Source organism: Vipera berus (assembly GCF_964194415.1).
Source record: "Vipera berus genome assembly, chromosome: 1".
Taxonomy (NCBI): domain Eukaryota; kingdom Metazoa; phylum Chordata; class Lepidosauria; order Squamata; family Viperidae; genus Vipera; species Vipera berus.
Window position 1 is genome coordinate 7,605,386 of NC_138202.1, and position 12,415 is coordinate 7,617,800.

General features: G+C 45.6%; 1 protein-coding gene across 1 annotated transcript; it reads left to right on the forward strand.

Annotated features, from left to right (window-relative positions):
* Window positions 1–3,307: 3,307 nt before the first annotated feature.
* On the forward strand, window positions 3,308–12,401 carry LOC308661389 (mast cell protease 1A-like; the record flags this gene model as incomplete). The annotated part of the gene is given in 6 exon segments (XM_081316312.1): window positions 3,308–3,437; window positions 6,428–6,571; window positions 7,746–7,870; window positions 9,489–9,740; window positions 12,151–12,240; window positions 12,242–12,401. Coding segments are annotated over 6 exon segments (792 nt in total). The 3' UTR covers window positions 12,293–12,401.
* Window positions 12,402–12,415: the final 14 nt, after the last annotated feature.

Sequence of the window (12,415 nt, forward strand, 5' to 3'; positions counted from 1 at the left end):
TCAGAGGTCTTCAAACTTGGCCCTTTTATGACTTGTGGACATCAACTCCCAGAATTCCTCAGCCAGGCACACTGGGAGTTGACGTTCACAAGACATAAAAGGGCCAAGTTTGAAGACCTTTGTCCTACCTGATATCATTAGTTTAGTCTTCCCTATGCTTATTTAGTCTTCCCTATGCCTGGCCTGATGGGGGATGGGTTGGGTTTTATGGTCATTCTTAATATTTGTATTTACTGTTTTTAGTCGGGCATATGTTTAATTTTCTTTTAACTTTTGTATTTTTGTATTTTTTATATATTTGCCCTGTTCACCGCCCTGAGTCCTTCGGGAGAAGGGCGGTATATAAATAAAATTATTATTATTATTATTATTATTATTATTATTATTATTATTATTATTATTATTATTATTATTATTATTATTATTATTATTATTATTATTATTCAACTTCCCAGGAATCCAACATTTAATGGTGGACTTTGGAATTCTGGGATTTGAAGTCCAACACCATTGCAGCAAACCAAACTGGAAGGCTGCTATAATTGAAAAAGAAGAGGAACAGAACCAAGAGCATTGTTCCAAAAATCCTAATGTTATTGCTTCTCTGTTCTTTCACAAGCTGAATTCATATAATAACCCTGCCCTCACCCCCCCAAAAAAACTTTTAACCATTTTAGACTTCAACTCCCAACATCCTTAGCTAGCAAACCCCATTGCTGCCATTTGGGGCAGGTGTCTGGTTGGAGAAGTTATCGTTGGATGGGGCTGATGCACCTCTGCTCTGGAAAAAGTTGATGCCTGGAGGGGAGGGTCAGCAACAAGGACCAGATTTGGACTGCAAAACTCCACAATAACCAGTAGATGGCAGTAAATTGACATGTCTTGCTGCCCCCTAGTGGTAGTTTTAAAAAGTTTTTCAAAATTGGCAACTTTCAGATAGGATAGATTGTTAAAACGTTAAGCATGCTGGCTGCAGAATTCTGGGAATTGAAGTCCATCCATCTTACAGTATGCTGGCTGAGGAATTCTGGGACGTGAAGGCTACACTTTTCAAAGTTGCCAAGGCTGAGAAACTGATGTCAGATCAATTAGAATGCTTCTGGAACCAAGCTTTTCTTGTCACCTTCAAGCCCTCTGCCAAAATGCAAAATAAAATAAAATAAAATAAAATAAAATAAAATAAAATAAAATAAAATAAAATAAAATAAAATAAAATAAAATAATAAAATAAAATAATAAAATAAAATAAAATAAAATAAAATAAAATAAAATAAAATAAAATAAAATAAAATAAATAAATAAAATAAAATAAAATAAAATAAAATAAAATAAAATAATTAAAATTAAAATTAAAATTAAAATTAAAATTAAAATTAAAATTAAAATAATTAAAATTAAAATTATAATAAAAAAATATAATCCAGAAGTCTGCAATTGTGTTCCTGACTTGCCAGGCAAAAATGTGCCAATGGCTACCTGATGAGAGCTAAATAGCTCAAAATAGCTATACTAGTCTCCCTTTAATTCTTTGTTGGTAAATTTAAATTTAAGATTTATCACACAAATAGTCTGTCGCAGAAGCGACTGCCTGTGAAGGCTCCTAGATTGAGGCTGAAAGGCGAAAGTGGAAGCAATATGTTCCATCCCATACTTGGGATAGACCAGGTTGTCCTGATAGACTGGAAAACACTTAAAATGTACAACAACAACAACAACAACAACAATAACAATAATAATAGTAATAGTAATAAACAATGTGGTTGTGGGGCTTTTGTACTCTGAGGAAGATAAGAGCTATGCCAGAGGTTTAACCATACTGGGCAGATCTCATCAGAGGAGTCAGACAAAGAGTGTCTCTCCCATAAAAAATATGGTGAGACGTAAATTTCAGAATGCCATACCAGCTTGGACGTCGCCCGGGTTAACAAGGTCCGCGCTAGATGTTGGAGTTCCTGGATATCTGGTGAAAAATGGGTTGCAGGACTCAGGACTGTTGGCTGAGCAACCAGGGCCAGCGGCTGCAGAACTACTGGAAGCAAAGGTGTTTACCCGTCGCAGATACACAGTGATTGAAAACAAAGAAATAATGATCTGTTATTACAGATCAAGTCCAACAAGAAGAGGATATCTAACAAATCGAAATAAAAAAACTGTGGCAAAGGCAAGCAAGGGTAGTACCGATAGTAATAGGCGCCTTGGGTGCAATCCCAAAACAACTGGAGCAACACTTGAACACCATCATGGGCATTGACAAGTTTGCCATTGGTCAATTGGGGACCCAGATTGTTGGGGGCAATAAGCTGACTTTGTAATAATGCCGCTTGGGGTGTGTGTGAAAGCCCTAATAAGCAGGCATATACATAGAATGAAGGCTACTGCTAAGCTTGTAAGCCGCCCTGAGTCTTCGGAGAAGGGCGGGATATAAATGGAATTAAAATAAATAAATAAATAAATAAATAAATTGCAAAAGGCGGCCTTACTAGGAACTGCTTCCATCCTGCGACGATTATCCGTAATACCATCCAACATCCACATCTGCCTATCCCAGGTCCTTGGTAAGGACTTGATAGGTAGACAAAAATGCCAAATCCAGTCTGAACATCTGCCTGACTGTGTGATTAATAATAATAATAATAATAATAATAATAATAATAATAATAATAATAATAATAATAATAATAATAATGATGATGTTGGAAGGGACCTTTGAGGTCATCTAGTCCAACCCCCTGCTCAGGCAGGAAACCCTATACCATTCCAGACAAATGGCTGTCCAGTCTCTTCTTAAAAACTTCCAGTGTTAGAAGTTTGGCCACAGGTTCTGAGGATATTTTGGAGGTCGGGGAATTTTGTGAAAATTCCTTCCCATCCCAATCCTTAATCTTGCTTCCCACATGGAGAAATGTTATGTGATTAAAAAAATGGCCATCTTGCCCCCAAATTTTGGCACATGATATGCTCTTGCAGGGCTAGAGAATTCTCCAACACTGGAAGTTTTTAAGAAGAGACTGGACATCCATTTGTCTGAAATGGTGTAGGGTTTCCTGCCTAAGAGGGGGTTGGACTAGATGACCTCCAAGGTCCCTTCCAACATTATTATTATTGTTGTTGTTATTATTATTATTATTATTATTATTATTATTATTATTATTATTATTATTATTCCAAAAATGGGGTGCAGTACCACTCCTGTAGGGATTGTGGGCTATTGAATTTGGCACATGACTTTCAACTCTACCCAACCACACAAGATAAAACTAATTTATCTGATTGCAGTTTCGGCTTCTACATCTTCTGACATCCGAGAATGAATATAAAGATGACAAGGTCCCACAATCCAAACATTTGGGCACCGTTTTCCCTTGAAGCGATCCTCAAGATGGAAAACTTTCAGCAGCTACGTCTCTTCCTGTTGATCTTCCCTCTGGCCCATCCAGGTAAGCAAAACCTCAAAGAAAAGAAGAACCATTCGCAATTAATTGGAACAATTAACCAGTGGAACGGCTTGCCTCCAGAAACTGCGGGGGCTCCAACACTGGAGGTTTTTAAAAAGAGATTGGACAACCAGAATAGCATAGGGTCTCTTGCTTGAGCGGGGGGTTGGACTAGATGACCTCCAAGGTCCCTTCCAGCCCTGATAGTCTGTTATTCTGCATGCCAGAGGGATCCTTCCACATGAACCCTAAATAGGTTTTCTACATGTATTAATTAGGTTTATTAGCCGTCCATCTAGCAACAGGGCAACTCTGGTCGGCTTATAATGTTAAAAAGGATAAAACTATTCAAAATCTATATACAGTACAAATAAATACTATACGCAGGGCTTTTTTCCTCATAGAACGCTCAGAACGGAGTTCCGGCACCTTTTTTGGATGGAAACCTTGTAGGGTAGGCAAGGCGGGTTGTGTGACATGTGTGAGTTCCGGCACCTTTTTCTTTTACAAAAAAAGCACTCACTATACGAATCCAAATACTCATCCCTATCTAAAAGATGGGGAGGGAGGGAGGGAGGGAGGGAGGGGGTAGGATGAGGAGGGGGTGAAGTGGGATCTGTTACTAATTTATGAACCACCCCTAGCATGCAGTCCATCCGTTGAAGCTGCAAGGCAACTGGAAGCAATCTGGAACTAAGGAGGAATTTCCTAACAGCGAGAACAATTAACCAGTGGAACAACCTGCCTCCAGAAGCTGTGAATGCCCCAACACTGGAAGTGTGTTGTTGCTGTTGTTGTTGTTGTTATCAGGAGGATTGGAGTGGACCTTACTCTGGAAGGCAAGATGTTACAGAGGGAGAAATGGGCCCTTCTCTTGCACCCCACCAGTCGGAGTACGCTAGCCAATGGCGTCCCCAGCATGTCTCCTTTGCCGCTATGGGGTGGGGCAGGCCAGAATAACAAAATAACAGAATAATAACAGAGTTGGGAGGGACCTCGGAGGTCATCTAGTCCAACCCCCTGCTCAGGCAGGAAACCCTATCATTTCAGACAAATGGCTGTCCAGTCTCTTCTTAAAAACCTCCAGCGTTGGAGCATTCACCGCTTCTGGAGGCAGGTTGTTCCACTGGTTAGTTGTTCTCACTGTCAGGAAGTTTCTCCTTAGTTCCAGGTTGATTCTCTCCTTGGTTAGCTTCCATCCGTTGCTTCTTGTCCTGCTTTCAGGCGCTTTGGAGAGTAGCTTGACTCCCTCTTCTTTGGGGCAGCCCCTGAGATATTGGAAGACTGCTATCATGTCCCCCCTCGTCCTTCTCTTCATTAAACTGAACACACTCAATTCCAGCAACCTTTCTTTGTATGTTTTAAGACTTCAGTCCCCTGATCATCTTTGTTGCTCTTCTCTGTACTCTTTCTAGACTCTCAACCTCTTTTTTACATCGTGGTGACCAAAACTGGATGCCGTATTCCAAGTGTGGCCTTACCAAGGCGTTGTAAAGTGGTATTAATACTTCACGCGATCTTGATTCTATTCCTCTGTTAATGCAGCCTAGAGCTGTGTTGGCTTTTTTGGCAGCTGCCGCACACGGCTGCAGTGGCGTAGCGTGGGTTGTCAGCACCCGGGGCGGGGCAAGGCAACCGGAAGCGGAAATAGAGGGGCGGGCGGGCGGTGACGTCACGGCACTGCTGAAAAGACGCGCCCCGCAGCGGCGTAGACTTTCCAAGAAGAGTCGCGCGCATGCGGGATGCTTCCGGGTCCCTCTCGAGGGCGGCTGGGCGGGGCTCCGACCTGCAAGAGCCGCTGCATTCAAGCTCGCACGTGAGCCCTGCTAAATAAAGCCACGCATGCGCACGAAGCTAGGCCGGCCGGCCAGCGGGTCCGTCTTCGCTCGGCCAAACCTGCCAGGGCGCCTGCGGGGCGCTTGCGGTTGGCATGAGCCTGGGCGGAGAGTTGGGCGCTTCTATTTATTTTATTCAGTTTATGTGGCCGCCCATCTCACCTGCCGGACTCGTTTCGCTTTGCAAGAAAGAGCAGCTCGAGAGCGGAGCCAAGCCGACTCTGTGCAGCCCTTGGGGCTCCCTGAGCAGCTCAGTGCGAGCGCGCCCCCCCCAGATGTTGCGCCCGGTGCGGCCGGCCCCCCCCTGCACCCCCCACGCTACGCCACTGCATGGCTGGCTCCTATTTAAGTGATTGTCCACTAGGATTATTAGGCATCCGATTGCAGAATTGTCATTTGCTTGCTCTTTCAATTGCATCAGCGTCCAGACTAAGCTTACTCTAAACCACAGTTTGTCAGCCTTGGCAGCTTTAAGATGAGTGGACTTCAGCTAGCTGAGGAATTCTGGGAGTTGAAGTCCACCCATCTTAAAGTCATCCAGGTTAAGAATCACTGCTCTAAACCCTTCTTTATGATTCACAGTTTCTGCTACTTTGTTGGGACTTTAATACAGGTCGTCTTGCCACAGTTCTTAAGTGAATCATTGCAGTTGTGAAGTTAGTAACCCGGTTGTTAAGTGCATCTGGCTTCCCCCATTGACTTTGCTTGTCGGAAGGTCGCAGCTGAGCCCCAAACCCATGTTGTAAAGTGAGAATTTGCTAAGTGAGTTTTGCCCCTTTCGACAAGCTTTCTTGCCACAGTTGTTAGGTGAATCACTGCGGTTGATAAGTATGTAACCTGGTTGTTAAGTGAATCTGGCTTGCCCACTGACTTTCCTTCTCGGAAGGTCGCAAAAGGGGATCACGTGACCCCGGGACGCTGCAGCCCGTCGTACGTATGAACCAGTTGCCAAGCGTCTGAATTTTGATCATGTGACACGGGGATGCTGAAACGGTCATGATGGGAAGAACGGTCCTAAGTCCACTTTTTTTTAGCGCCGTTGTAACTTTGAACAGTCACTGAACGAACCGTGGTAAGTCGAGGAGTATCTGTAAACCCCTGCAATTAAAAAAAAAACCCCGCGCTGGCAACTGAGCGTTCCTCCCAATTCTCACGCAGGCCCACTGAAGAGTCGGATTATCGGGGGTCAGGAAGCTGTACCCCATTCCAGACCATACATGGCAGCCTTGAAAGGCGAAGATGAGTTCGTATGTGGTGGGTTTCTGGTGGATCCACAGTGGGTGATGACTGCCGCACACTGCAGTCTAAATCTGGTTTAGATTTTCCAGTGCAGAATTGGGGGGGGGCAAACAGGACCAAGACGGGCGGTTGAAAAAAGCAGAAAGCAACAGGTTTTGCACAGAGCTGAGGCACGAAAAACGATGGCACCGCAGAAGTCACCAAGAGACAAGAATAATGGGGTCTGGAGGCTGGGCTAGATGGCCCCACGGCAGGGGTGTCAAACTCAATTTCATGGAGGGCCGCATCAGCATTGTGGTTGCCCTCAGGGGGCCGGGTGGGTGTGGCCAGGGTGGGCGTGGCCTAACTGGGTGGGTGTGGCCTACTGGGTGGGTGTGGCTAGAGTGCGTATGGCCTACTGGGTGGGCGTGGCCAGCTCCACATCGTTCGCCTCAAGGGTGCCTATGGGGGCCTGGGCAGGACTGGGACAGATCTGAGGGTCTCTGGGCCAGGGCCAAGGTGGTGGGGGCCGTTCCCTCACTGTTTCCAGGATGGCTTCGCGGGCCGCATGAAACCACTTCGCGGGCCGGATCCGGCCCCCGGGCCTTGTGTTTGACTTGTCTGCCCCACGGGGTCCTTCCATTTTAGGCATTTGAGGGAGGAGACAGGAGAGTGAGAAAGAAAGAAAGAAAGAAAGAAAGAAAGAAAGAAAGAAAGAAAGAAAGAAAGAAAGAAAGAAAGAAAGAAAGAAAGAAAGAAAGAAAGAAAGAAAGAAAGAAAGAAAGAAAGAAAGAAGGAAGGAAGGAAGGAAGGAAGGAAGGAAGGAAGGAAGGAAGGAAGGAAGGAAGACACAGACAGACAAAGACAGATGTAGTGATAGGGATGGGATGGGATGGGATGGGATGGAAAGGAAAGGAAAGGAAAGGAAAGAAAAGGAAAGGAAAGGAAAGGAAAGGAAAGGAAAGGAAAGGAAAGGAAAGGAAAGGAAAGGAAAGGAAAGGAAAGGAAAGGAAAGGAAAGGAATAAATGGATGAGGGAAAGGAACGGAGGAAAAGAGAAGGGAAAGGAAAGGAAGTGCCAACCAAGCAAAGCAAAAGAGAGTGATAGAGAGAGGAGAGAAGGAAAGAGCGGGTAGAAGAGGGAAAGCAAGAAAAAAAGGAAGGAAAGAGAGGCGGGGGGGGGGAGGAAAGAGCAGGAGGGGGGGAGGGAATGGCATGGCTTTTTAACCCCATTGGATGCTTTCCCCCCCCCCCCTGAGAATTCACCGTGGTGTTGGGAGCGCACGACCTCCATGCTGTTGAAGAAGTGTTGGGTGTCGAATCCTATCACATGCATCCCAACTATCATGACTTTACAGTTTCACACGATAGCCTTTTGCTAAAGGTAATTTACTCCTGAAATACACTCCCAAGTTGACTAGAAAGGAAAAGCTTAGAGTTCCCTTCTCTTCCCTGTGATCCAGCTGCCTCTTGAAGGCAGCAATGGGACTGTGTGAGATTCTTGCCCCTCCACAGGGACTAGAATCTTGAGCTTTGGACAGAGGCTGAAAACTCTCCAGAGACAAATTTTTGATTCCAAAATGCAGAACTGATTTTGGATGCCAGCTTTAAGGAAAGGGAAGTGAAATTCTCCCAGAGTTTGATGTCTTTTACTGTTAGCCATGCAGCTGTATTAGTCATTTCTTGATATATATATATATATATTATTTGGGGGTTTTACATTATAATTAAAAGCAATATTATAACTGAGAGCCACAATGCAACAGAGAGAAGTAAAACGAAGCGGAGACTTTGATCAGTAGCAATAGCTGCCATCTTGGCTTTTTTGTGTGTGGTCTCCCCTCCCTCAAATGCTCCTCTCCCCTGAATTTGGGGACCCAGTAAAAAAAGCCCCCTTTTTCAACCCCATGTGAAATCCTCCATGTAGCCAAGGTGGGGGGGTCATTCCAGGTGGTCCTTAACTTAAGACCTCAATTAGGACTGAAACTTCCATAGCTAAGTGAGCTGGTCATTCAGTGGGTCACCCGTCGTTTTACAACTTTTTCAGGCAGTCATTAAGCCAGGGGTCTTCAAACATGGCCCTTTTATGACTTGTGGACTTCAAGTCCCAGAATTCCTCAGCCAGGTTTGAAGACCCCTGAGGGAGAACAACAACCAGCCTTAGAATTGACAGTGAAGAGATCTAAGTGCAGCATGGCTGGCTGAGGAATTCTGGGAGTTGAAGTCCACAGGTCATAAAGGAGCCCAGTTCTGCACTCCTGTTCTAGAGCAGGGGTCTTCAAACTTGGCCCTTTTATGACTTGTGGACTTCAACTCCCAGAATTCCTGAGGCAGCCATGCTGGCTGAGGAATTCTGGGAGTTGAAGTCCACAGGTCATAAAGGGGCCACAGTTCCCCACCTCTGTCTTGGAGGATAGGAAAGTTTCTTGATTGGCATGGCTGGCTCGGGAATTCTGGGAGCTGGAGTCCACAAGTCATAAAAGGGCCAGGTTTGAAGACCCCTGCATTAAGTGAGTCACTGCGGTCATTAAGCAAATCCAGCTTCCCCCATTGATTTGGCCTCTCGGAAGCGGGCTGGGAAGTTTGCAAACGGCAATCCTGTAACCCCCTAGGAGCCTGCAACCGACGCAAACACAGGCCAGTTGCCAAGCATTCAAATTTTGATCACCTGACTACGGGGCTGCTGTCACAGTCGGTAAGTGTGAGGACAGATTGTAAATCACCTTGTTCAGCGCGGTTGTAATTTGCAATGGTCGCCGAATGAATGGTTGTGTAAATCCAGGATTACACTACTTGTATCTTATTTTCCCTATAGAAAACACTTTTTAGGCTAACTTCCTACCCCCATCTTCCCTCAACAGCCATTTGTTGTGACAGAAATTTATTTATTTATTTACTTACTTACTTACTTACTTACTTATTTATTTATTTATTTATTTATTTATTTATTTATTTATTTATTTATTTGGGGTTTTTTCCTTCCCTGTCTTCCCTGGCATCAGCTGAGTCATCCCGCCAAGCTCAACAGATACGTCCAAGTCATACGGTTGCCTCGGTCAGATAACGAGATCCCCGATGGGACCCTGTGTATCACTTCCGGTTGGGGAATGATTGACAGTTTAGTCAGGTCCTATCAACTCTTTGAAACCAACATCACCATCTACAATCGTCGAAAATGCATGAAATTCTATCCGGAACTCGACGAAGCCATGATCTGTGCTGGGAGCTTCAATGAACTCCGAGATACAAGCCAGATTAGGAAAGGAAGCAAAGGATGGGTTCCATTTTAAAGGGTGGGGGAGTTTTCCAGTCTGGGAACATGCAAACTGCAGAGCCAGTTTGGCCTAATGTTTAAGTGCTGGCCAATCATCAGGAGACGGCGAGTTCTAGTCCCGTCTTAGCCATGAAAGCTGGCTGGGTGGCTATGGGCCAATCCCCAGGAGAGGGTGAGTTCTAGTCCCGCCTTCAGTATGAAAGCTGGCTGGGTGACTTTAGACCAATCGTTAGGAGGTGGTGAGTTCTAGTCCCGCCTTGGGTATGAAAACTGGCTGAGTAACTTTAGAGTTAAACCAATCATCAGGAGACGGTGAGTTCTAGTCCTGCTTTAGGCATGAAAGCTGGCTGGGTGACTTTAAACCAATCATCAGGAAACGGTGAGTTCTAGTCCCGGCTTCAGTATGAAAGCTGGCTGGGTGACTTTGGACCAATCACCAGGAGAGGGTGAGTTCTAGTCCCACTTTAGGCATGAAAGCCAGCTGAGTGACTTGTGCCAGTCACAGGAGACAGTTCTAGTCCCACCTAAGACATGACAGGCAGTTAGGAATCTTTGGGCCAGTCCCTCTCTCTCAGCCCACCCCACCTCAGAGGGTTGTTGTTCTGGAGAAACTAGGAAGAAGAAGGTGTATTAGATATGTTATTAGATACGTTCACCTCCTTGAGTTACTTATAAACAGTAACAAAGGTGGGATAAAATCAAATCAAATAAACATATTCATTTATAAGGTGAGTCTGAGGGCCACTGAGGGGTCCACAGAGCGGAATATCAATATTTTTTGCCTGTTTTGGGTTAGTTCTACACAATTGTCTAGGACAGGATAGGCAACCTTGGCTCTTTTATGACTCGTAGACTTCAACTCCCAGAATTCCTGAGGCAGCCTGGCTCAGCTTGGAAACCTCTCCCTTTCCCCTCAGCGTGGCTGGCTCAGGAATTCTGGGAGTTGAAGTCCACCAGTCATAAAGCAGCCTAGGCCAGGGGTAGGCAACCTTCGCTCTTTTATGACTTGTGGACTTCAACTCCCAGAATTCCTGAGGCAGCCTGGCTCAGCTTGGAAACCTCTCCCTTTCCCCTCAGAGTGGCTGGCTCAGGAATTCTGGGAGTTGAAGTCCACGAGTCATAAAAGAGCCAAGGTTGCCTACCCCTGGGACTCTAGGAGGATGCATCGCAGCATCTAACACAACTTAAAAGTTGCTAAGGTTGGGAAACCCTGGGCTAGCCAGAAGAGAACGCTCGCCCCTTCATTTTTAGCAAACAAAAAGAAAGAAAATTGCAATAGGACCCCCCCCCAAATCAAAACAGCTCCGATAGCCCCTTTTGAGAAACGTCCTGCCTTTAATCAGTGGGACGATTTGCCTCCAAAAGTCGTGGGGGCTCCATCACTGGAGGTTTTCCAGAAGAGACTGGACAGCCACTTGTCTGAAACAGTATAGGGCTTCCTGCTTGAGCAGGGGGTTGGACTAGATGACCCCCCAAGGTCCCTTCCAACTCTGTTATTCTTTTAATAAAAGTTGAGCATTGAAAAGTGGGGGATCTACATGCTCATTTTAGGGAGAAGTCCCCACTGGCCAGCTGTTCAAAAAAACGAGATTTTAAAAGAGGATGGTGATGCAAATATGTGTCAATCAGTTGATCGATCGATTGCAAACATTGTGATCGGGTTTACACAAAATCATACTGTCTGGGAGAGCCTATCTGCCCTCCAGCCTGCAGTTAGACCTCGGCTTCCATTTAGTGACGCCTCAAATTTGCAACAGCACTTTAAAAAGTGATCGTTTTTCACACTTATGACCATTGCAGCGTCCCCACGGTCACATGATCAAAATTCAGACACTTGGCAACTGTCTCGCGTTTATGACGGTGGCAGTGTCCCCGGGGTCATCTGATCCCCTTTTGTGACCTTCGGACGAGCAAAGTCCATGGGGGACGCCAGACTCACTTAACAACTGTGTCAAGGAAGGTCGTAAAATGGGGCAAAACTCACTGAACTGTCTCACTTAGCGACAGAAATTTGGGGCTGAGTTGTGGTCCTACAACAAGGACTACCTGGGCTTTAAAGTGAGACTGACTGAAGAAGCTGAAGGGTAAAACTGAAGCTATGTGCGCGCCGAGTAAATATTCCACCACTTGGCTAGGGGCCCTTAAAACCTCAGAGAGATGCTAGTCCTCATGGTATGGAATAAGGTCAATGTAAATATCAGGTTCCTGGGGATCTTGCTTAGAGCTGTCAGCCTCCTGTGTCCTCGGCCTGTTGCCTTCCAACGGGGATGGAGTACCACTCCCATCTCACGTCCTCAAGGACTGGGAGGGGATGATGGGAGAACTAGTCTTGCAGAAATCCGTTCTAAACCTTCTGCTCCAGCTGTTTTCTTTGCTTTCGCCTTCCTCAGGGAGATTCCGGAGGTCCCATGGTGTGCAAAGGGGTGGTGGAAGGCATCGTTTCCTTTGGCAATCGAGTCCCACCGGGGGTTTATTCCCGGCATAGCCGACTTCCTTCCTTGGATCAAGCACATCATGAGATCCGACGTGTGAGACCAGGGCACCGGAGCAATGCTTTCTTTTTAACCAGCTTTAGCTGCTGCCTTACGGGCAGGCCTTGCGATTTCTCGCCCTTCCCTTTTTTTTCCCATTTGCGCAAAAAAATTTTTTAAAATA